We start from the raw sequence: 21975 nt of genomic DNA, 5'->3' as shown, positions 1-21975 counted from the left end.
TGATAAATTGAGCACAGCGCTGCATCGACATAAGCTGTGGCCATGCGCAGCATCTTCTGCATTGTTCATTAGTAGGGTCAGTCCCGCGTTGGTCCTATTGTAAATATATTCTGGGCCAGTTTTATTTTGCCCACCCTATACTTGGAGAAACTTCTTTCTTCTTCCACAGATGTAATGGGATTATATTTGAAAGGAAAAAAAATGCGTTGGATGCTAAATCCTCTTCAAAAACATTCATTCTGAAGTCTTTACCTACACGCCAAGCTCTCAGATCAAACGCAACCCAGCCGTGACAACAATAATATATATCAGCACACAGATATAGATGAGGAAGGAGCCACCACTACAACTCTGCATCAAGAAATACTTACGTGTGACCGAGACCACATCTGCTTCTAATACTTACAGAATAAGATTCCATTCGCAGCTGCACATACTTACCTCTGTCTATTCAATTGGATTTGTTAACAATAGAAGTTTTCACCACACATACTAGTGAAGATATCATTTAAGTATATAATAAAGGCGGGATTCCATTGAGGCAACATTTGGGCGACATGGAGCATGCGGCTGGCAACAAATGTTGCTCTTTGTAGCATGGGCTTGTTGACAGTTGGGCACAAAAGATGTGGTATGCTACATGTGTTGCCAGGTGTAGCATGCGTCACTTGTGGAGATTTGTCGCAAACTACAAACGTTATTCCATCAAGGCAACAAAGACAACAGCTCCTCACTCGACTTTGACCAGCTGGTGACAGCTATACTTCCTTGTTTCGAATTTTTTAACATATCATCTCACGAATCATCCCGGTATTGTGCATGGCGCGGAGTGTTCCAAGCTGATAAGGCATGGAGCCCTTGGCAAACAAACCACGTCGGAATTTTCAAGAGGCGAAAGCCATTAGTGATGATTTTATGGAGTACTTTGTCAGATGAAGGTCGTGTGCTATGACAGAATCTGTATGTCTGGAGGTACGGGAAGATTCAGAAACTTCTTGTTCACTGGAATTTAATGATATTTAAAAAATTAAAATGTATTAGTTTTAAGCAGAATATCCTAACCCTATTCGGATTATTTTACCCCCTTATACTGCAGTTCACATTTCTAATAGAGTTATACTAGGAGAATGCAAGATAACTCGTGGCAACTATGACAATAAGTAGACAAAAATTCATGGCACTACAGCCCTTGAAGGCCTGCAGATTACGAGGTGTCGTGTGGTTAGCACGACGAATCCTCTTGGTCGTTATTCTTGGCTTTCTAGACCGGGGCCGCTATCTCACCGTCAGATAGCTCCTCAGTTCTAATCATGTAGGCTGAGTGGACCTCGAACAAGCCCGGGGCCTTCGGGTCAGAGGCAGGCACGCTACCCCTACACCACGGGGCCGGCAATAAGTAGACATATTGAGGAAGAAAAAGACTAGGATGAACCAGTGTTGGAAGACTGCGTAAGTAGAGTAGCGGCGAAGGATATCCGAATAAAAAGTAGATTAATTGTTGTGTGTTAACAGGGTAGAAAAGAGAACCATTTGTTGTTATGCTATTAAACGGCGTATTTACGAGAAATCCATAGGCATGGAAATGCCATAATATACTGATATATAGATTGTATTATTATTATTATTATTGTACAGTAATGTTATTGGCTTCACGTCCCACTAACTACTTTTACGGTTTTCTGAGTCGCTGAGGTGGCGGAATTTAGTGCAGCAGGCGTTATTTTACGTGCTGGTAAATCTACAGACACGAGACTGACGTAGGTCTACTAGAACACCTTCAAATACCACCGGACTGAATCGAACTTGCCAAGTTTTTTATTGTTGTTGTTGTTGTAGTTAGTACTATGATGCCATTAAATTCTATTTTAATAGTTATCTTTAATTGATTTACTTCTAGTGCAAACTATTGCCAGTACTAATACGGATAAAACCATGCATTGAATAACAATAATAAAATAATAATAATAATGACTTTACGTCCCACTATCTACTTTCACGGTTTTCGAAGACGCCGAGGTGCACAGTTTAGGCCCGCAGGAATTCCTTTAAGTGCCACCGACACGAAGCTGACGTATTTGAGCACCTTCAAATTCCAGTGGACTGAGCCAGGATCGAACCTGCCAAGTTGGGGTCAGAAGACCAGCGCCTCAACCGTCTGAGCCACTCAGGCCGGTGGACATTGAATAAATCACAATCTTATTTACAAAAGCTCATAAGCAGTTAACTTATTTCATTTATTAGAGGAAAACAGTAGCATAAAATCATTTCACCTCACGTTCCTCATTGTCGCCTGACGTTTGGAGCATCGATATCAAGAAGAAAGGTAAGTAGTTTAGACGCGAACCACAGATTTCCTCTCAGTGGAGAAGCAACACCAGTTTTCATTTTCTGAATTCTATTATGCTCTCGGTAGAAAGCTGAACGCATTTTTAAAATTTTCTTCAGTTCGTGGACACTGCAGTCATATTTTTCTTGGGGGGGGGGGGGTGTTTTAACGTATGCTTTCTTTGCTACTGTTTTTATAATCACTCAATGTTACATTCTGCAATTCCAGAGCATTGTGATAATCCCCAATTAAATTCGGAGTGTTTTCAATATCCCACTTCATCTTGTCGCACGGAAATTGTAGCACCGATCCACACACTGTTGGATCCCGGGCGACACTGTTCGACAAGCATATTTTTGAAACATGCGGCACCAGAGTGTGTTCGACAGATGGCAACATATCTCATGCCACACAGCCGCACGCTACATGTCGTGCCGTGTTTCTTCAATTGAAAGTCGACTGCAGCATGCTTCACTGTCGCATGCTCCATGTCGCCCAAATGTTGCCTCAGTGGAATTCCGCCTTAAGACTTCTTAAGAAAACTACAGCATTGCCTACGAACGCAAGTACTGAAATATTTACAACATTGGACTCAAAAACGAGAATGAAGATACATGCAAGACACACACATTCAATTCCATGAAATGTTTTATACTCATTATTTTAATGGATTTTAACCTGTACTGTGTATTTTAATGTGTTTAATGTATTTTTAACTTAGATTTAAGCTTAGGTTGGGTTTCATAGACAAATTCTAGTCCTGAAGAAGATAGCTTTATTCTCAAGTACCTGAATGCTAAAATTATAATATATAATAATTTTACACTTAATATGCCCAATTTGGGCTTTCCTATGACATCTCCCTTTAGAAAGGGCAATACCAACTAATGCTTGACACATATGTAAAGGTATTCATGTTCAGCTGATGATGACTGTTTAAAGTTGAAACCGGTCCTGTAAGCTAATTCTTACAATAATAAACTGTATTGATAAGGTGGAACCCTTTCTTGTCTATATATACTGACAATTTTGTGCGGTGCATACGAATTGATTATACGACACACGATTTTCACCAACTGTCAGCATCACCAGTGTTCACAGTTTCTCCTTCTCCGTACTGCCTGTTACATAATATTGCGGTGTTTCTTAAAACGCTGAAGCCACTCGTTTGAACACTGAAACTCCAGTCCCATTATTAATGCTAGTTCATTCGCATTCTCCTTAATAACCTCGCCATCAACGGGGATACTGTTCGCTCGAACATGCCGAAAACCACTTGATCAGTAATTCCACTTCCAAAGCGGAGTGTTTAGCTCCTCGAATGCGCGTCCGATTTGCAGTATTTACATGCTGCATTTCATGAGTTTCTATACCAGAGCTGTGCGCCCGTTGAGGCTAACCCAGTGTGGCCGGGCTGACCTAACATAAATGTGGGCAGCTTACATAGCAAACATACGTCATAGTGAAGCGAGAGAGTGAACACACTTGAGAGGGATGTGGAGTGGTGACATTCGATTTTGACTACGAAGCTCTCCTCTACTACTCAGCGGAATGTTGATTGCGGTGCCGTACAGTATTGTGCCAAACCACCCCGTATACTATACCCAAGAAAAATCAATACGATGATATTACACCAAAAGTAACGCATACATCGGGAATAATTGAGGCGTGGACCCTGGCTAGAAAAGGCCGAGACATAGCCCTGAGCTGGAAATGACCCTCGTCGGTGAACAACGGGTGAAACTACAACTACCAGCAATGAAAAACAGAATGAATTAAATTTAGGGTTTATTAATAAGATTGAAATCAAATATTAAACAAGAATAGAACCCATAATTGAAAAATAAAAGAATGTAATGGTTATTAACAAGAACGTACCTTTGAGAAATGAATATCTCCATATCAAGGCGTGAGCGCAAGATTACACTTATTTCAATACTCAATCACACATATTAGTAAGCTCAGCGCCTTCCAACAACACCTTCATTACATCATAGGGCAGCGTAATTACCATTCTCACATCTCAATTTAGGTCGCCCCTTTTACGAGAAGCCTTTCCATTCATAACACGTCTTTACTTACACCATTATGCGATCAACAATACCAATAGCTCGTCAACAATCCGCCCAGCACAGAGAAAAAAAGTCAGATAAAAAGAATGGAGACATTGGTACTAGACTGAGATAAACATCCCTGGACCAAATCAAAGATGATAGGTCAAAGAATACTACAGGCATGCGCAAAACAGAATACACGCCCACTCGGGCGAGCACACGCCACGGGACAAAAAATAAACAAATCTGTACCGAGAACTAGTAGGGCACAGATATAAACAAAGCAACAAATCAGGCCGACCGACATACCACCCCATCCCTCCCCTCACTCATCACCACGCACACACATCCAGCATTCACACACACAAATGAGGGCATCGGGAAACAAAAATGCGAACGGCCGTTCGGATAACAAAGTCAAATACAATTCTTAAATTATGACCCACACGGTCACCACCAACAGGTCTCACACATTTCAAGTATCAGTGTGCATCATGCAATTAATTTTTACGGCCGGGGTGGTTGAATACTTTATTCAAATCCATCAGTATTGCTCGCCTCGTGCGACCTGAATGTAGCTTCGAGTCGAGACGAAGGGCTTATTATTGGGAAGATGAAGTAGAAGTGCACCAAAACATAGCCACACAGAGACCCAATTGCCGATATCACAAGACCACAAACAGTCACACCCACACAAACCATATCAAATAATGAAGTAGAAAAGATGTATGTCAACCAACTGTGAAAGTAAGCAATGAATCATCGCAAAACCAAAGATTTAAAACAAACCAACATACCTGTAATTATCAATAGTTTAAATTAAAATAAAAATGCATGTATGTCCAAAGCTTGAAGACGTTAAATGAATATTTATGTCACAAAAACGCCACCTCGATCTTCGTGACTTCCGTTGTTGTTACCTGCCACATACACAACAAGATGAGCTTCAAAGAGAAAAACGTTACCTCTCTCGTAAAATGAACGATCTTCCAGTTTTACCACTGAAGGTGCTGCCCTCTACTGGACATTACTATACATAAGTTATTGGAAAATCAGGCTGATAGAAGCCATTTGCATAGAGAAATGTCACATATGCAAACATGCCACAGGCATGGTTCAGTATTGAAAAAACGTTATAATGGCCAGAAAACCAACCTTCTCAAGATATTCGTGTTTGATTTATACAGCGCTCTATATAAACAGTCAATTTTATATTCTTATATTTATACATTCAAAGAAAGTGACATGTTATAATTTTTTGTGTTACAGTTTACACAGATCCAGGGTATAAGTGTACAGGCTATGATTTACAATTCCTTGTATGTAAATGAGAGTATTTCCATTTTTAAAAAAAGCAAAATTCCTGTCATTCATTGAGCAAAATGTAATATATTTACATAATTTTCCAGTCAATGGCTAGATACTGAACTATGTCCAAACTTTGCTGGATGGTTTGATTTTATGCAAGGAGATCTTTATTTAGCATATTGTTGATAGCATATTAGTCATTGTTCTCTACCTCGTTTCTTTTTTCCCTTTTTTTTTCACTCCTCGTAAAGGGAAAATCTGCAGTATGAACTGTCATCATCATCATCATCATCATCATCATCATCCAGCTTAAACATGGAAGTGTCAATGCTTTTATCCAAACAGAGAGCTTAACATCCTTCATTCAGATCTCTGATTAAGATGGAAAATCTGAAATATTTGTCAGGGAAAACTCGGGTATTTTTCTTGATAAGTCACTGTTCTCCACCTGTTTGCTATCTAAATATTTTTGTTCCTGTTAGCTCTTACCCAAATGTATGTAATAGTTTCCTTGGTTATTCCTTGTTTAAAACTGTTGTGTAGAGAGGATGGGGAATGCATATATCTTGATCTGTTATCCCACGACAGCCATGTTACCCATAATTGAATCTGTCATTTGAGAAACTAAAGCAACTTCTGAGAAAACAAAACTATCTCCACGCTATCAGATAAGAAGGAAAATTAAACTAAAATGTGAAATCTGTAGTTAATAATGAATGAAAATGTGGCATTTCTCAGTATTCTATTCTTTTGTTACAGAGAAATACGAACTTGCTTCGAGACTCTTGGTGAAGATCCAAACTGTCGAGTTATTATCCTGTCAGCTATTGGAAGACTGTTCTCTGGAGGTAAGAGTTCTGGAGACATTACATTTCTTGAACATAAGCTACATTCAAAGTTGTGTAATATAACTTTTATTGGTATACAATAATAATCGCAGTGGCATGCACCGAACCACATCTGGGCTATTTTGCATTTACATTTTCTGTTATTCTCTATAATGATTTTAATCAAGTTTAAAAACTGCAAACACCTGGGTACAACTATTTCAGTGATCCACTTACTCTACAACAGTCCAACTCTTAACAGCAAACTCGATTTCCTTGAAGGCGCAAAAAAGGCTACCCTAACGGAATTCAAGTTGCCGCGTCGACATGTGCTTTAAGCCACCTTGTTCTGGCAAGGCGATGTATGTGTGTGGGCTGTGGGCATACCCGGAAGATTCACAGTGTATTATGGAAACAGACCAGCTAGCTAGGTTAAGGTAGGTCATGCCAAAGATAAGTTGTTTACACTCAGTGTTCAGCACCACACACAAGAGGCTCCAAGAGAAAAGAACAGTATGTTGATGGTATAGCCACTTGCACATCGTCTTGCTGATAACAATAGCGCCATTTTATTAAATTAATTCTAATACAAGTATTTATTTCATTCTTGGATTTTGATTTATATAAAGTTTTTGGAATCTATTCATTGATAGCATGTGTAGGGGGTGTTTACAATACATGCAAAAAAAAAAAAAAAGCTCGAAGTAAAAGAATTTTGTATTTTGTTGTGTACATGTGGGTTTGCCTGTAATGGTGGAAGGGATTGTGAATTTTTGTGGTGGTGTTCTTGGATTATAGGCGAAGTTGCTGCCTCTGTGGATCAGTGGTAGAGTTAGAGTGTCGGCCTCCGGATCCCAAGATAGCGGGTTCAAACCCGGCAGAGGTAGTCGGATTTTTGAAGAGCGGAAAAAAGTCCATTCGACACTCCATGTCGTACGATGTCGGGATGTAAAAGATCTCTGGTTACCCAACAAAATTCATTAAATCTCAGCCGTTGACGCCCAAGAGAGTTTCGGTTTGCTCGGTCTGCCATCTAGTGGGCCTAGAGTAAAACGGAACGTCGAAATTGACGAGCAGACAGCCAGATGGCGTCAAATTGAAATGTCTGCACACAGTAGTTGAAGCCATACGATGATTATTATTATTATTATTATTATTATTATTATTATTATTATTATTATTATTATTATAGGCGAAGTTTTCGTTAGTTCTGTGGCATTCTTTGTGAATATAGCAGTGTTTAAAGAATAATTTCCCACAGCTGTTGTACCTACGTGCAATAAATGAGTGAAAGAACACAGTTATCTCGTTTATTTACAAGAGCGTTCAACATTTTCCAGAATAAGATTGCTGAGGAAAATGTGACACAGGAAGATGTTTTCACCAGTTTTAAGCTACTCGAACATAAGGCCAATCAACTGTTTACACTTGACGAGGGAATCCATAAAGCTTGGCGTACCAATGAAGGCACCTGCAAAGATGAAGCTACGGAGTATGAAGAAGTGGACAACAGTGAAATGTAAGTACGAGAAGTTCAATGAATGTCAAATGCCATGAGATGTTTCTTCCACAGACCGAGTGTTTCTCAGAATAGTATATTGATTAGTAAATTGCCGAAGTTATCGCTTGTCAAAATCTCGGGAGATATTAAACAGCGGCTATCATTTTGGGTGCAGTTGAAATGAATACACAAAAGTAGTGAGCTGGATGATGCAGAAAAGATTCTCTATCTAACATTTTAAATCTAGTAACTGAGAAACCTTCCCTGCTAGTGTTTTATGATCGATTTGCGGTTAATGTTAGGTCGCTAGAATCGATGGGTCTAACTACTGACAGCTATGCCGCATTATTTTATTTCCTTTAGTGGAGACTTGTTTGACTGATGATTTAATCCATGTGTGGCAGAGAAAAGAGATAATATGCAAGAAACTGGGCCACAAGAAAAGCTCAAAAGACTGTTAGAATTTCTGAAATCTAAAGTAGAAAATAAAGAATATTTGCAGCCAGCTAGTCAGATCAGTAACATTAGTGCAGACAAGACTCAAACATCAAAACCTTTGAGAAAATCTGATGTTCCAACTGCTCAAGGTTTAGTTTCTGCTGGTGGTGTAGGTAATGCATGTGTTTTCTGTAGAGACTGCTTCATCGCGACGCCAGCAGGTAAAAAATACGACTCTCGAAGGAAAGAAAGCTAGACTCTCCCAGAACAGTGTTATGCTTCAAATGCTTCAAGGTTGGGCATGTTACAAGGAAATGCCATGCTCGCCTCTTCTGTAAAGTGTGTAAGCGGCAATATCATCTTGTCATGTGTGAACCTCCTCCCTCAGCTTATAGGTCTCAGCCACCACCTCGCCGAGCGTTCTCTCCCTGCAAGTGTTATGCGCGTGAGTCGTCTGACCCCCTTCGAAAGAAGTGTCCTTTGGTGAAAACTAGTGGAGCTAGGAATGGAGCAGGCCATCCCAGGGATGTTTAAAATGCGGGTCGTTCTCATATCTCCTGTAGAGCATCGTGTATTTGAACTTATTCTTCAGAATCTTGATAATTTGAATCAGCTGAGAATGACTGCTCTTAGCCAGCCTGGTTTTTGTAGTCAGTTCCCTCAGCTTACAGCAGAACAAGTGATGAAACTTGGACCGTCACACCTAGATGTAGGGAGAGGTAAGAAAATAGAGATCCTTATTGGTGCAGTTTTCCTACTGTCAGTTCTCTTGAATGAGCATAGAATGGTGGGAGAATTGATAGCGTTGTTGACTTCATTAGGGTGGATGGTATTCGGCAGAGATCAGCGCTCAGGTTGTGGTGAGAGAGAAGCGACACCTGTTCTGCTGAATATAGAGAAAGTGGGAACTGGATGTTTTGGAATAGAAGATCCTATCTCTGAAAAGAAGAAATGTCAACTGGAAGAAGAAGCAAGACTAGATTTCCTTGAAACCGTACAAATAAAAGATGGTAGGTATGAAGTTAGACTTCCATGGCTGATAGATCATCTGCCCTTGGATCCATTATACAAGACAGCAGAAAAGCAGCTAGAAATTACAAAGAGAAACTTGAAAGCAACGGGCACTTAGAAGAATATGATAACGTTTTTCAAGGCTAGGTAGATGAAGGGATAATAGAAGAATTTCCCGGTGATGAGACTGGAATCTGTGGGCATTATCTCCCTCATTGACCTGTTATAAAGAATTCGACAACAGCACCAGTGAGACCAGTCTTCGATACTTCTGCGAGAAGAGGTAACAATCCTTCCCTCAACGATTGTCTAGAAAAGGGTCCCAATCTCATCAAACTAATTCCTTCTCTCCTCCTACAGTTCCGAAAGAAGTCTTGGGGCTATTGCTGATATTCGTAAGGCATTTCTGCAAAGTTCAGTAGAACCAGAAGATAGAGATGTTTTGAGATTCCTGTGTGGCAAGGAAGAAGTGAAAACATGGACACAATCGACTAGTTTTTGGAGTGACATTGAACCCTTTTTATTGGCAGCTGTGATTGAACACCTTTTAGACCAAGCCTTGCTAAATGCTCATAATGAAAATAAAGTGACTGTTGATATTATTAAACAGCTAAAGGACAATTTTTATGTTGATAATTGTGTGACATATCTCAAATGAGGAGGAGCTCTAACTATTTGTCAGAACTGCTCAAGGTTATTTTCCCAACACATGTTTGAGCTCAGAGGTGGGGAGAGCAATGATCCATTGCTTCAAGGTGATTTTAAGTTTTCACCCGTCCTTGGAATAATGTGGAATCGCAAGAAGGATATTCTTCGTTTGAACTGTGATCCTCTGGAAAATATTTCACAGGAGAAAATAACCTAAAGGACGGTGCTGTCTACTGTCCATTAGATTCATGGTCCGATTGGATTTTCGGTACCCATTATGCTGTTGTGGAAACTTTTACCACAGAAAATGAATGAGGTCTGTTGTGACACGGAAGTACCTTTGGAAATGAAAACCACATTTGGGAAATGGCTTCGTGCACTTGGAGAATTACACCAGTTGGAGATCTCCAGAAGATTCCCTGAAGTACACCTAGACCGTAGCCTCCACATCTTCTGTGATGCGAGTCAAGATGCCACAGTAATATTTTTACATACGCATATGGAGTCAGGAGTTCACATCCAGCTCTTTCAAGCAAAATGAAGAGTAGTTCCTTTGCTCCAACTGACCATTCCTTGACTCGAGCTCATGGGAGCAACAATAAGTACTCAGTTCTTGTAGACTGTGAAAAAGGAGTTCGACACTGAGTCGGTTTACTTGTGGACAGATTCTAAGAAAGTGTTAACTTGGATAGAGTATGAGATCCTTTGGTCAATATTCAAGAAAACAGGGTTAGGGAAATCAGGCAATTGACTCCAAAGGAATTGTGGAGGCATGTGCCTGGTGCAGTGAATCCTGCTGATCTGCCTACTCGAGGATATGAGACAAGAGAATTTACAACCTCTAGATCAGGGCGTCTCAGGGTGCATGCACTGTGCACGGTGCAAAAGACTACTTCGCTTGGTTGACCAGGGTGCAAACCCCCACTCCTCGATTTGGAGCAATAGCGCTGTCGCTCTCTTTCCCCACGCCTGTCTTGCTCGCTCCCCCTGTCTCCCCCTCTTCCTCACTTGCTCCATAGTGCTCCACATCCGAGCTGAGTTGAGCCAAGCTTAGCCGAGTAGCCCATAGACGAAGTGTTGTTCCAAGCTGAGCGGGACTGATGCACTGCGCACAGCAACTCTGCGCCGCTATTTGTACACATGAGCTTTGGGCGTTTGAGAGGCCCTGCTCTAGATGGTGGGACGAGCCATCCTGGTTGTACCTTCCAGTGGAAGAATGGCCTTCAGATTGTAGCGTAAGGAATGAAGATGAAATTATGCATGAAAGAAGAAAGACTGCCGCAATCCTCATCCTCTCAGAAGATTCATTAAGGTCAGAGTGTTACTACAAGTATTTTTCTCTATTTGAAAAGATAGTGAGATTGATTGGTTGGATTGAACGGTTTATTTTTAACTCTAAATCTAAAAGAAGGAAGAATGGAGAGCTGAGCCCCAGAACTGGAAGACTGCAGAAGATACTTGTGTTCAGAATTATCATGTAGGCCCGCAGACTCTGTTGGGTATTCTCAGGGAAAGTTTCTGGATCTTGAATGGAAGAAGATTCGTGAGATCATGTGTGCGAAAATGTGTCATTTGCCGGAGATACAAGGAAGAAAGAAAGACCAAAGGTTTCTACACCACCTCTGCCTAATTATCGTATGAGATATGCCAAGATTTTCGAAGTAGTTGGTGTTGACTTGGCTGGCATGTTGATAATGAGAGGTAATCAGAAAATGTGGGTTTGTTTGTTCACATGCCCTGTGTTCCAAGTAGTGCATTTGGAACTGCTCACATCGTTATCTTCAAGCACTACGAGGATATCATGTAGAGGAAGGTCTTCAATGATTTATAGTGACAATGGAACAAATTTTAGAGGTGCAAGTAACATGATGGCTTTGCTTAACTGGCAGCAGATGAAGTCTTATTGCAGCATTCGAAGAATTGCATTAAAATTCAACCCTCCCACAGCCTCATGGTGGGATGGCTGGTGGGAGAGATTGATCGGATTGATGAAGGACCTTCTTCATAAAATTCTGAGAAAATCTTCCCTAACATCTGAAGAATTAATTACTGTTTCATGCAAGTGTGAAGCAATTATCTATAGTCGTCCCTTAACCCATTCCGCTACAATGACCGGTACAGCCGTCAAGAGTTCCACATTTATTAACATGCAACGACGTGTACAACTGTCCCCCGTGTATTCATGTCGGAAATACGTCTGTCTGACTGCCGATTTCTTTCGACAGTGATGTTGTACTTTAGAATTATGTTCCTAGATAGTTCTAGCGTGTTTACATGCCAATGTTATTATCTGAAGGCTATTTTGTGAATGTTTATTTTGCTTTTGAAATGGGTCATCTTGTTCATGAAATGAAGATGTCGGAGCAAGATGTCGTATAAACATCGCGAGGAGGAAGAGGAAAGAATTCTGCAATTTCTGGTTGATAGTAATGATGAAGATATCTCAGAATTATCTGATAATAGTCTGAGTAATGATAATGCGTCTGAGAACTGTGACTCCACTCGGGAAATTGATAGTGAGTATGAAGATAACTTTGAACATAACCTCACCGCTTTGAACAATTGAAAATGGAGTTTGGCCAGTAATTTTCCGAAAGGCAATGCGTGTGCAGTTGTTCGGGAGCTAACTACTGTAGTCAGGAGGCTCTGGGTGATAAAGCTACAGAATATGACGTGAGTCAGTTCCTCACTGACACTGTTTTTTGGGGGGGGGGGATTTTTGCAAGGAAACCAGTGCATATGCAAATAAAATTCTGGAAGATGTCAACCTTCCTGATTACGCCACTATAGGAGGCACATCTCAAGGTAGCACACCAATGAGACTCCAGGGAAGGTACTGGGGTCATTTTCCTGAAATGATTGCTCCTACAGCAAGTAAATCAGCCACATCAAGGAGATGTAAAGTCTGTTTTGAGCGTGGAATCCAGAAGGATGCTTGCTCTGAGTGCAACAAATGCAAAGTTGCCTCCACGTGTATGGATGTTTTGTTGCAGTATGCTTTTGCAACCATTTTAGCATCCATAACTTAAAATGAAGAAAAAATAATTGCATTCCAAGGTACATTTCTCAAGGAAAATATTTGCATGGCAATGGGTTAACTTCAGACACAGAAAATCCTGATAACTTGAGACCAATCATACCAGTGAAGTTCCTTGAAGAGGCCCATGAGATAGGTGGACCGGATCTTGATGCAATCGGTAGACCTCAACTGAGAAAGAGAGCAGCCTATCGGGTGCAACTGAGAAATGCACTTTGTCAGAGATTTCATACAGAGTACATTGGCCAACTTCAGCTGAAGCAGAATCATCATCACAAGTACAGCAAAGGAGACGTTGTGTTCATTGAGATGGACAATCTTAATAAACTGGAGTGGCTGCTGGGCATTATTGAATATCTGTTACGTGGGAAGGATGGTTGTGTGCGAGTTGTGAGGCTTCGTACAAAGAGGGGAATGGTCATGCCTCCTGTTAAACATCTGATCCCGTTAGAATGTTCCCTGTCATCAGTTGAAGAGACCGAACAGAAGATTGATGCCTTGAAAAGAGGCCGTACTAGATGTGGAAGAGTGGTGAAGCGGCCTGAACGGTTTCTATGATGAATGACTGACTATTGCAATTTCGTTCAAGGACTGAAAATTACAAGGTGGGAGAATGTCAGGATATTTGATATTTTGGTGTTGGCCATGTTTTACTGTAATTTGTAATTTTGTGACATTGACAGCACTATGCACATTTTTTAAAAACAAAATTTGATAGTCCTTGAAGTATTTAGGAGTCTGAGTATCGTGTTAAATAGATTGAGATACCTAATTATTGCATGACATATGATGTATTAAGGTATTAATAGCACAAATAGTTCATGGTTTATTCATTGTAGGTTAAAAAGATTGACTTGGGGCTGGGATACAAATAAATATTTGTTGCTTCACCATATCGGTACCATAAGAAAAAAGACTCTACATTATTAGTACAAACGTAGGCACTTTTAACATGATTGAAATATAAGTTTTGATTATGTTTTAAACAACAGTTCAAATGAGTAGCCTAGTTGCAAACATGGCCAACTCCATTTTTTAAAAAATCGGGGTTATTGCCGATTCATACAGTAAAGAATATGGGGAATCTAATTACGAGATAAGTTAGTATCAAAATCGGCCATAACCGTGTTAAATTAGTATTATAAAATCAACCTAAGTTACATAAACGTCCAACTCCTTAAGGCATTGGTAACAAAATCGACCAATTCCACGTCAACCAATCATAAGTTTCAATTTAATCACGTGACTGGCACAGATGTTTGTGGGAACTGGGAATAAACAGTGGTTGTTGATATTGTGTGATATGAACGATTGCTGTACTAGAAACTTTTAGCTGTTGTTAATAGTTTTATTGTACCGTAAAAGGAATTAGGTAATTATACATCTAAAGTTTACTTTGTGATATGGAGAAATATATAGAAGAGACTCCTCCTGATAAAAGCAGGAAGAAAGTCGCCAGACCAGAAGAATGGAAACGTGCAAAAGAGAAGAAAGTGAGGTTAGTAGTTTCATTTCTTTGAAAATGAATAATGCTCCACCTAACTTTTATTATGGTAATAGTTTAGTAGAAACACGAGTTTGTGTTACTGTTTAATTTAATTGTTTTTGTGTAGGTATGGACCAAAGAAATTACCAGTATTTCCAAGCTGTGGTCATAGAGGAAAGAAGAACTGCAGTCTCCTGAGAATGATTGACATAAAGCAATTCCACAGAGCATTTTATGCTGTAGTGACAAAGCAGAGTCAAGATGCGTTCATAACGAAGTATTGTTCGTCAAATTCTCCAGCTAGACACCGACCAGATAGTGGGGAACGTGGTGATAAAGGCTACACTTTTGAATATTCCATTGAAAACATGGCAGGAAATAGAATTCAAGTTTGCAGGAAAACCTTTTTAGGAGTACTTGGCATTACAAAACATAGGGTTGAAGGGGTTTTCAAACGTTTTAAGAAAGAAGGATGCCTTATACCTATTGAAACCCGTGGAGGTTACAGAAAGACTGCTGTTTACAATAGCAAAATTCTGTCAGTGAAAAGTTTCATTAAACAGTTTAAAGGAAATGAATCGCATTACTGTAGGTCAAGAAGTGCCCGTATTTATTTGGACTCTAATCTGAGCATAGCTAGAATGTGGAAAATGTACCAAGAAACAGTCTCCGATGATTTAAAAGTTAAACAATCGTTGTTCCGAAAAATTTTTGTTACCAATTTTAACGTCAGTTTTAAAGCACCATCTACAGATGTTTGTTCTACTTGCCTACAACTAACCGAAAAAATAAAGCATGAAAAAGATGAGGCAGTATTGAAAAAACTACAGACTGATTTGACGTTACACACAATGCAGGCTAAAGGATTTTTCAAGCTTCTAAAACAGGAAACCCCTGGCGTGTACATCATATCATTCGACATGCAGAAGAATTTACCCATACCAAAGTTGCCTGATCAAATTGCATACTATTCCCGACAGTTATACTGTTACAATTTGACTGTTGTTTCTGGACATTCTACTGGAAAATGGGCGTTAAGTAAAGAGAATGTTGCGATATACTCGTGGGCGGAGCACGAAATGAGAAAGTCATCTAATGAAGTGGCTTCCGCAGTGTTTAATGAACTACAGAGTAAAGCAGATTCGGGTACTTTCAATAATGACGTACACACTGTCCGTCTTGTCGCGGATGGCTGCCCGGGACAAAATAAAAACACTACAATTTTGACAATGTGCCTTTCATGGTTATCTCGTACCTTGCCAAACATTCGGAAGATGGAAATTGTTTTTCCTGTCACTGGCCATTCTTACATGCCGAGCGATAGAGTTTTTGGGACTATTGAAAGAGATTTAAAGAAAGTGGAGACAATTGTTCAACTAGAAGACTACCACGATGTTTTTAGGAAACATGGAATGGTAAAGCTCCTGAAAACCCACTGGAATAATCTTGATTGGAAAGCTGAAGCTAAAACATGTGTGAAAGATCCTGGAGCACTTCACTTTAAAATTTCACAAATTAAAAGACTTGTGCTTACAAGGAAGTCAAACTCGATTACTGTTAGTGGGGAACTCAACTATAATTTTGAGATTGCGCAGTCTTTGTCGGTTACGAAAAAAGGTAAACGACCGAAAGATATAAATCCTACAGAACTAGTTCCTGGCATCAGAGTAAAGCCATTGAAGATACAAGATGTGAGAAATTTGCTTCAGAAACACTATGGAGAGGAGTGGAACAAACATGAGAAACTGAAATGGTTTCAAAAGATTATTGACGAAAATGACACCAAGCCAGAGGTACCTGCAGAAGCTGATTGTTGTGAATGTCTCATTCAGAATACTGAGGATGATTTTGAAGTTGTTGAAGTGATTGTGTAGTTTCAAAAAACTGAAAACTATCATAGAATGTATGAAAGATCAACTTTCTTATATTTGTCTCATTTATAAAATAATCGCATTTTCTTAATTAAAATTGACAATTTTACATATTACATGTTTGTTGAATGCATCTGTCATAAATTTTAGAATTACTGACCATTTTACTATGTCAAATCAGTGCATTAGGCGTGGAGTTCAGTTACAAAGGTGGCCAGCTCCATTGTTTACTTACAAAAATGGCCAACTCCATACTTAAACAGTAATTTTCTACTTAACTATGGAATATCATATGAAAATATTTATGTAAATATGATTCTGATGTTGCTGAGAATCCGCATGAAAAAAATTAACTCAGAAGGTAAGTAGGAAATGTATTAAACAGTTTTTTGCCTCTCCTGAAAAATTTTAAGAAATGGAGGTGGCCATGTTTGTAACTGGACTACTCAAATATTCTTAATATAATATTATAAACTAGGGGACCCGTGCAAGAAATCTTGCATGTTCATAAAGTATGTGGTGGAGTAGTCCCCTGGTGAACTAAGGAATACAAAAATCAGTACAATATTAGACAGTCTTACTTACCACTTAATGTAATCTTCGATTTTTTAACATTATTTGATGGTATCCACTTTAACAGAAGTAAATGCAAGTGCATTATTATACTGACGAATGTTCTGGAAGTAATTTTTGGTTTTACTATCAATCTTTTCTTAACTGATAATTAACAGCATATTACGATGACATAAAACAGGTGCCCCGAAAGCCAAAATGTGAAGTGTACAGCAATGATGGCCTGTATTTTCCTACAGCAACAGTGTTTGCAAATTGCACACTTCATACAATTGTTTTAAACTCATTTTTACAAGAAAATGTCAATTTTTATGAAATGAGAGTGCAATTTGTCACTGCTGATTTCAATTCTCTTTCTTTTTATTGCTCATTTGTCACTATCAGTTACTTGTGAGCACCGCAAAAGGGATATATATATACTACTACTGACATAATATATATAATTACTATACCAGGAATGGAGTGCTGTGATTGGAACTGTTAACGAGTAAGTTTAGGGTATTAACATGAACTATTTTTCCCTTAGAAGATCAGGGAATGTGTTTTAGACTACAACAAGGAACAGAACTGTTGGCATTTTAATGTAGATTTTTATAGAGATAATTTTCTTTTAATGTGAATATTTGTTTTGATGTTATTATATGTTGTAGTTTTATGTATTCCTTAGAGATTTTGAGATTTTGTTAGTCGCTGAAGAAGAGAATACATTTGTTCTTGAAACATGTACGATGTTAGGATGTAGTAAATAAGTAAACATATACTATTGTATATTAATTGTATTGACACACCGGGCGAGTTGGCCGTGCGCGTAGAGGCGCGCGGCTGTGAGCTTGCATGTGGGAGATAGTAGGTTCGAATCCCACTATCGGCAGCCCTGAATATGGTTTTCCGTGGTTTCCCATTTTCACACCAGGCAAATGCTGGGGCTGTACCTTAATTAAGGCCACGGCCGCTTCCTTCCAACTCCTAGGCCTTTCCTATCCCATCGTCGCCATAAGACCTATCTGTGTCGGTGCGACGTAAAGCCCCTAGCAAAAAAACAAAAAAAAATTGTATTGACAAGCAGATCATACGGTGAACTCGCAGCCAAGTTTCACAGGTTTGATGAATGGAAAAATCTTGTCCCACATCATTAACTGATGCCTTAATTCTCTTAACAAATCTTACCTGAGAATCCGTTGGCTTCCGTCCAAATGCTGCAGTGAGGGACTCATATTGGTCTGTATTGAACTGCATGTCAAGCATTCCATCATGCTGCGCAAGGTCTTTCTGGTTCCGCATCGAACTGGGACTAACAACAACCATAGTTCAGTAAAATACGACCTTCACATGAACACCTTGCTACCTCAGGAATTACTTGGACATAGATCTTAAAGTTTTAATGACCCAGATGAATCTATCCTTCACATGTTTTGTAAGATATATCATTGTTTTCGTTTATCCTTGCATCAAGATTTTAACCTTTTAAGTGCTGAGTTACCAGTTGACTGTTTGGTACTTCAGTGCTGAGTTTTTTCATTCGTATGTAAAAAATTTGTAGAAGCTTCAATTTTTAACTTATCAGTGGGGTGATTAGCTTAAAATGTTTATAAATGTTGATTCTTTATAAATCTAAATGCAAATGGAAAATCTTACACTTATGTTCAATATTATTTTGAGAGAAAACAAAATTACACTTATGTGCCCGTGCATGCATTATCTTTATACAAAGTAAAGAGCCCAAAGTAATATTTCCTAAAATCTGTAGGCAACTAATACATGTAACTCCTTAGAAGTATATAAGTTGATATTTTAAAATACTTTCCAAACCTGGAATGTGGTGATAGTTAAATGTTTTCTACTGGTTGTTTGTAATGCCGATTTGTTCAACTATCTGCACCAACACCACTGGCACAAAAGTTTCTAAAAAATCAATGATTTTTGGGTTGTCATCAAACACTACTTGGCCCTCAGAGCCTTTCACAGTTACCTGAAACTCTAGTGAATAAAAGTAATCCATCCGCCACGAAATTAGTGATAAAATAGCTTTTGTACTCACCGTGTTTTTCTTCTTTCATTTAGAAGGAGACTCTGTTTCTCTCTCACATACAATATTTTCGGCAGCTGTCACTCTCATTTTCAAAATCGCTTAACAATTCCTTAAAATGATTATCTCCATCATCACTTTCCGCTGTGGTTAATAACTGAAAGATTCTGTGATCCGAAATAACATCACTGCAAGAGCAAAGAGATTGTTGATTTGCCATGTTTGTTTACATCACAGATGAACTCCACAGATGTCTACAATAAGCTCTGGAAGTTACTTCCCGAAGCTATTATCTCTGATCAGTTAGTTCTACATAATGCCCAACAGATAGCAGAACATGTCACAGATCAAATTCGCACTCGAAAGTGAACCGGGAAACTCAAAAAAAAAAAAAAAAAAAAATTCTCGCGCACTGTCTATAGACGAGCGTAGCACTCATCGGGTTAAAGATTTCTAATGCCCCAGCCTAACGCATCATATTGATATAGAACTCCATGTGAACTTTCATTGCAGACAATTATTTTTAACTATTAGTTTTTGCCTTTTTGCTTCTTGTTATGTGTCTGTGCATTGATTTTGTGTTTTTTATATTTTGTACTTTTTGAACCATTGGCTGATGTTGACCTAGATCTGGAGTAAGTGATATGTGATGTAACTCGCATAAATATTCTTGTGTTGAATAGGTGGAACCAAAATATCTACTTAATTTATTGTAATCTCAGTTCAGTACGGACTAGTATGAAATTCTTATCTCTCAATGTCAGGTCTGACAAAAACATCTTCGATATCTCCCATCTTGGAGCAAACCATAAAGTCCGCCGTATACAGGTACTCGAGATTCCCTATGCTGATAACGTATGCCTCATAGCTTATACAATGGAAAGTTTACAGCAATATCTCGATGAACTAGACATTTTGTGTCATAAATTTGGCTTGGTGATCAGTGTGTCTAAGACCCAGGTACTGAAGCAACCTAGTAGAGATGCATCTATAAACAACACTTCTCTACAACTAGCTGAAAAGCAGCTTGAGAAGATGACATCTTTTTGATACCTGGGAAGTATGATTCTCAGTGGAAACTAAGATTGCTGCACATATCACATGATTTTCATATAAAGACCAAGTTGTCTGTTTATAAGGCAATAATCGTGCCTATATAAACATGATATTTACGGCTTAGACAGTTTCCACATGAAATGTCTTAAGGATAAGTCTGTGAGTGAAGTGTCAAGATTATATAACCAACTCCAAGGTTCTGCAAAGATCCAATATGTATGGCATGGAGTCTCTGCTGATGAAAGGCCAGCTAAGGTGTTGTGGACATTTGGTGGGCATGAATGAGTCAAGACTACCAAAATATATCTTCTACTCAGAACTTCAGAGTGGTAAACATAAGGTTGGTGGTCGGTTGGGAGAAACATGCACAACTAAGGCCACAGTAGCGAGAGGAGATTGAAGTGGGTTTCCGAACCTATGGACAGATGTGTCTTTAAGGTCTTGATGTGAAGCGCCATCTCAAAAGGACTAGGCCAAAGACATCATATATATACTCCTATAATGACAGAAGACAGTTGTTCCGTGCAGAGTGCAAATGAATACTCAAGACTATGATTGAATTAGCTAGTCACATCTCAAGAAAATAATATTAATGCCAGGGTGTCGCTGTTGACGGATATGTAGAGGATATCATTATTACCACTGTATATACAGAAGGCTGATGACTGTAAATAATCAATGTGTAGAAACGACCAGGGAGCTTCAAACCAAAATTAGTCTCCATCTCCAGCACTTGCCACTCACTGAAGAGCGATTTGAACAACTCGGAAACATGCTAAATCTATCCAAAACTTGCTTTGTAAATATTCTTTCAGAAACTGGACCTTGCTGCTATCAAAACGAAAAGTTTTTTTTGTTTTTGTTTTTTCTTCTTATTGGAAGAAGGGCAACTTTTTGCTAAGCAATAAGAAAGGAATGCCAGGTGAGCAATGAACATAAGCAATTAAAATGAATTCCAGTGTTATTCCTGTGTGAACTCTTCTTGGAAGGAGCCTTAATACATCCATTTGCAGAAGGCACGACTAGTTCTAAACCTATCCTCATGCATTAGGGTCCTGTCCCACGGGAGGCTAATGAGAATAAACTGCTACAATGCAGTGCATTCTGAGATTGTTCGGAGTCTTCCTAGACAACACCACCTCGATCTGTGAAGAGGTCAAAAGAAGTCAAATACCTCTCTGAAGACTGATCACCACGTCAAGCTGACATCGTTATTGGCCGAGCTAAAGGAGTCTGTAGTGATTGTCCTGATTGTGAGATTTGAGGATAATGTACACTAGCCGAAAAGCATCCATGCTGTGAAACGGTTAACCAAAAAAAAATCTCAAGCCATCATAGCAGGATCCAAAAAAGAAATAACCTGTGTGGGGGACGCAGATGAAGAATACACCCACAGTATCCCCTGCCTGTCGTAAGAAGTGACTGAAAGGGGCGACCAAGCGATGATTGAATTAGAACCATGAAACTCTTTGTGATTAGTACCATCACATGGGGAACACTATGGGTTGCCTGTACTTGCAAGTAGTACCACTATGTTAGGTACACTATAGGTTTGTGATTAGTAGCAGCAGAGAGTGGTTCACTGTGGGTTACAGTACCTGTGATTAGTACCACTGTATGAGGGACACAGTGGGTCTGTGTTGCCTGTGATCAGTACACCTAGGCGAGGAACACCATGGTTTGCATTGCCTATGAGTGGTGCCATTATGTGAGAAACACCATAGGTCTGTGTAACCTGTGCGACGTACAATACTTGTGAGTAGTACTTGTGAGTCTATGCTACTTTTGATTAGTACCTCGTCATGAGAAATAC

At 39.3% G+C, this 21975-nt stretch overlaps 1 protein-coding gene across 1 annotated transcript in view; it reads left to right on the top strand.

Annotated features, from left to right (window-relative positions):
- Positions 1 to 21975, top strand: part of LOC136881298 (delta(3,5)-Delta(2,4)-dienoyl-CoA isomerase, mitochondrial) — a 92785-nt gene that overhangs the window by 16450 nt on the left and 54360 nt on the right. Inside the window, exon 3 of the mRNA XM_067154098.2 lies at positions 6448 to 6536. Coding sequence (XP_067010199.1) covers positions 6448 to 6536 — 89 coding nt within the window. The remainder of the gene's footprint in view (positions 1 to 6447; positions 6537 to 21975) is intronic.

This window comes from Anabrus simplex, chromosome 9 (genome assembly GCF_040414725.1).
Source record: "Anabrus simplex isolate iqAnaSimp1 chromosome 9, ASM4041472v1, whole genome shotgun sequence".
Classification (NCBI taxonomy): Eukaryota; Metazoa; Arthropoda; class Insecta; order Orthoptera; family Tettigoniidae; genus Anabrus; species Anabrus simplex.
This window is presented reverse-complemented; position numbering and strand designations above follow the sequence as displayed.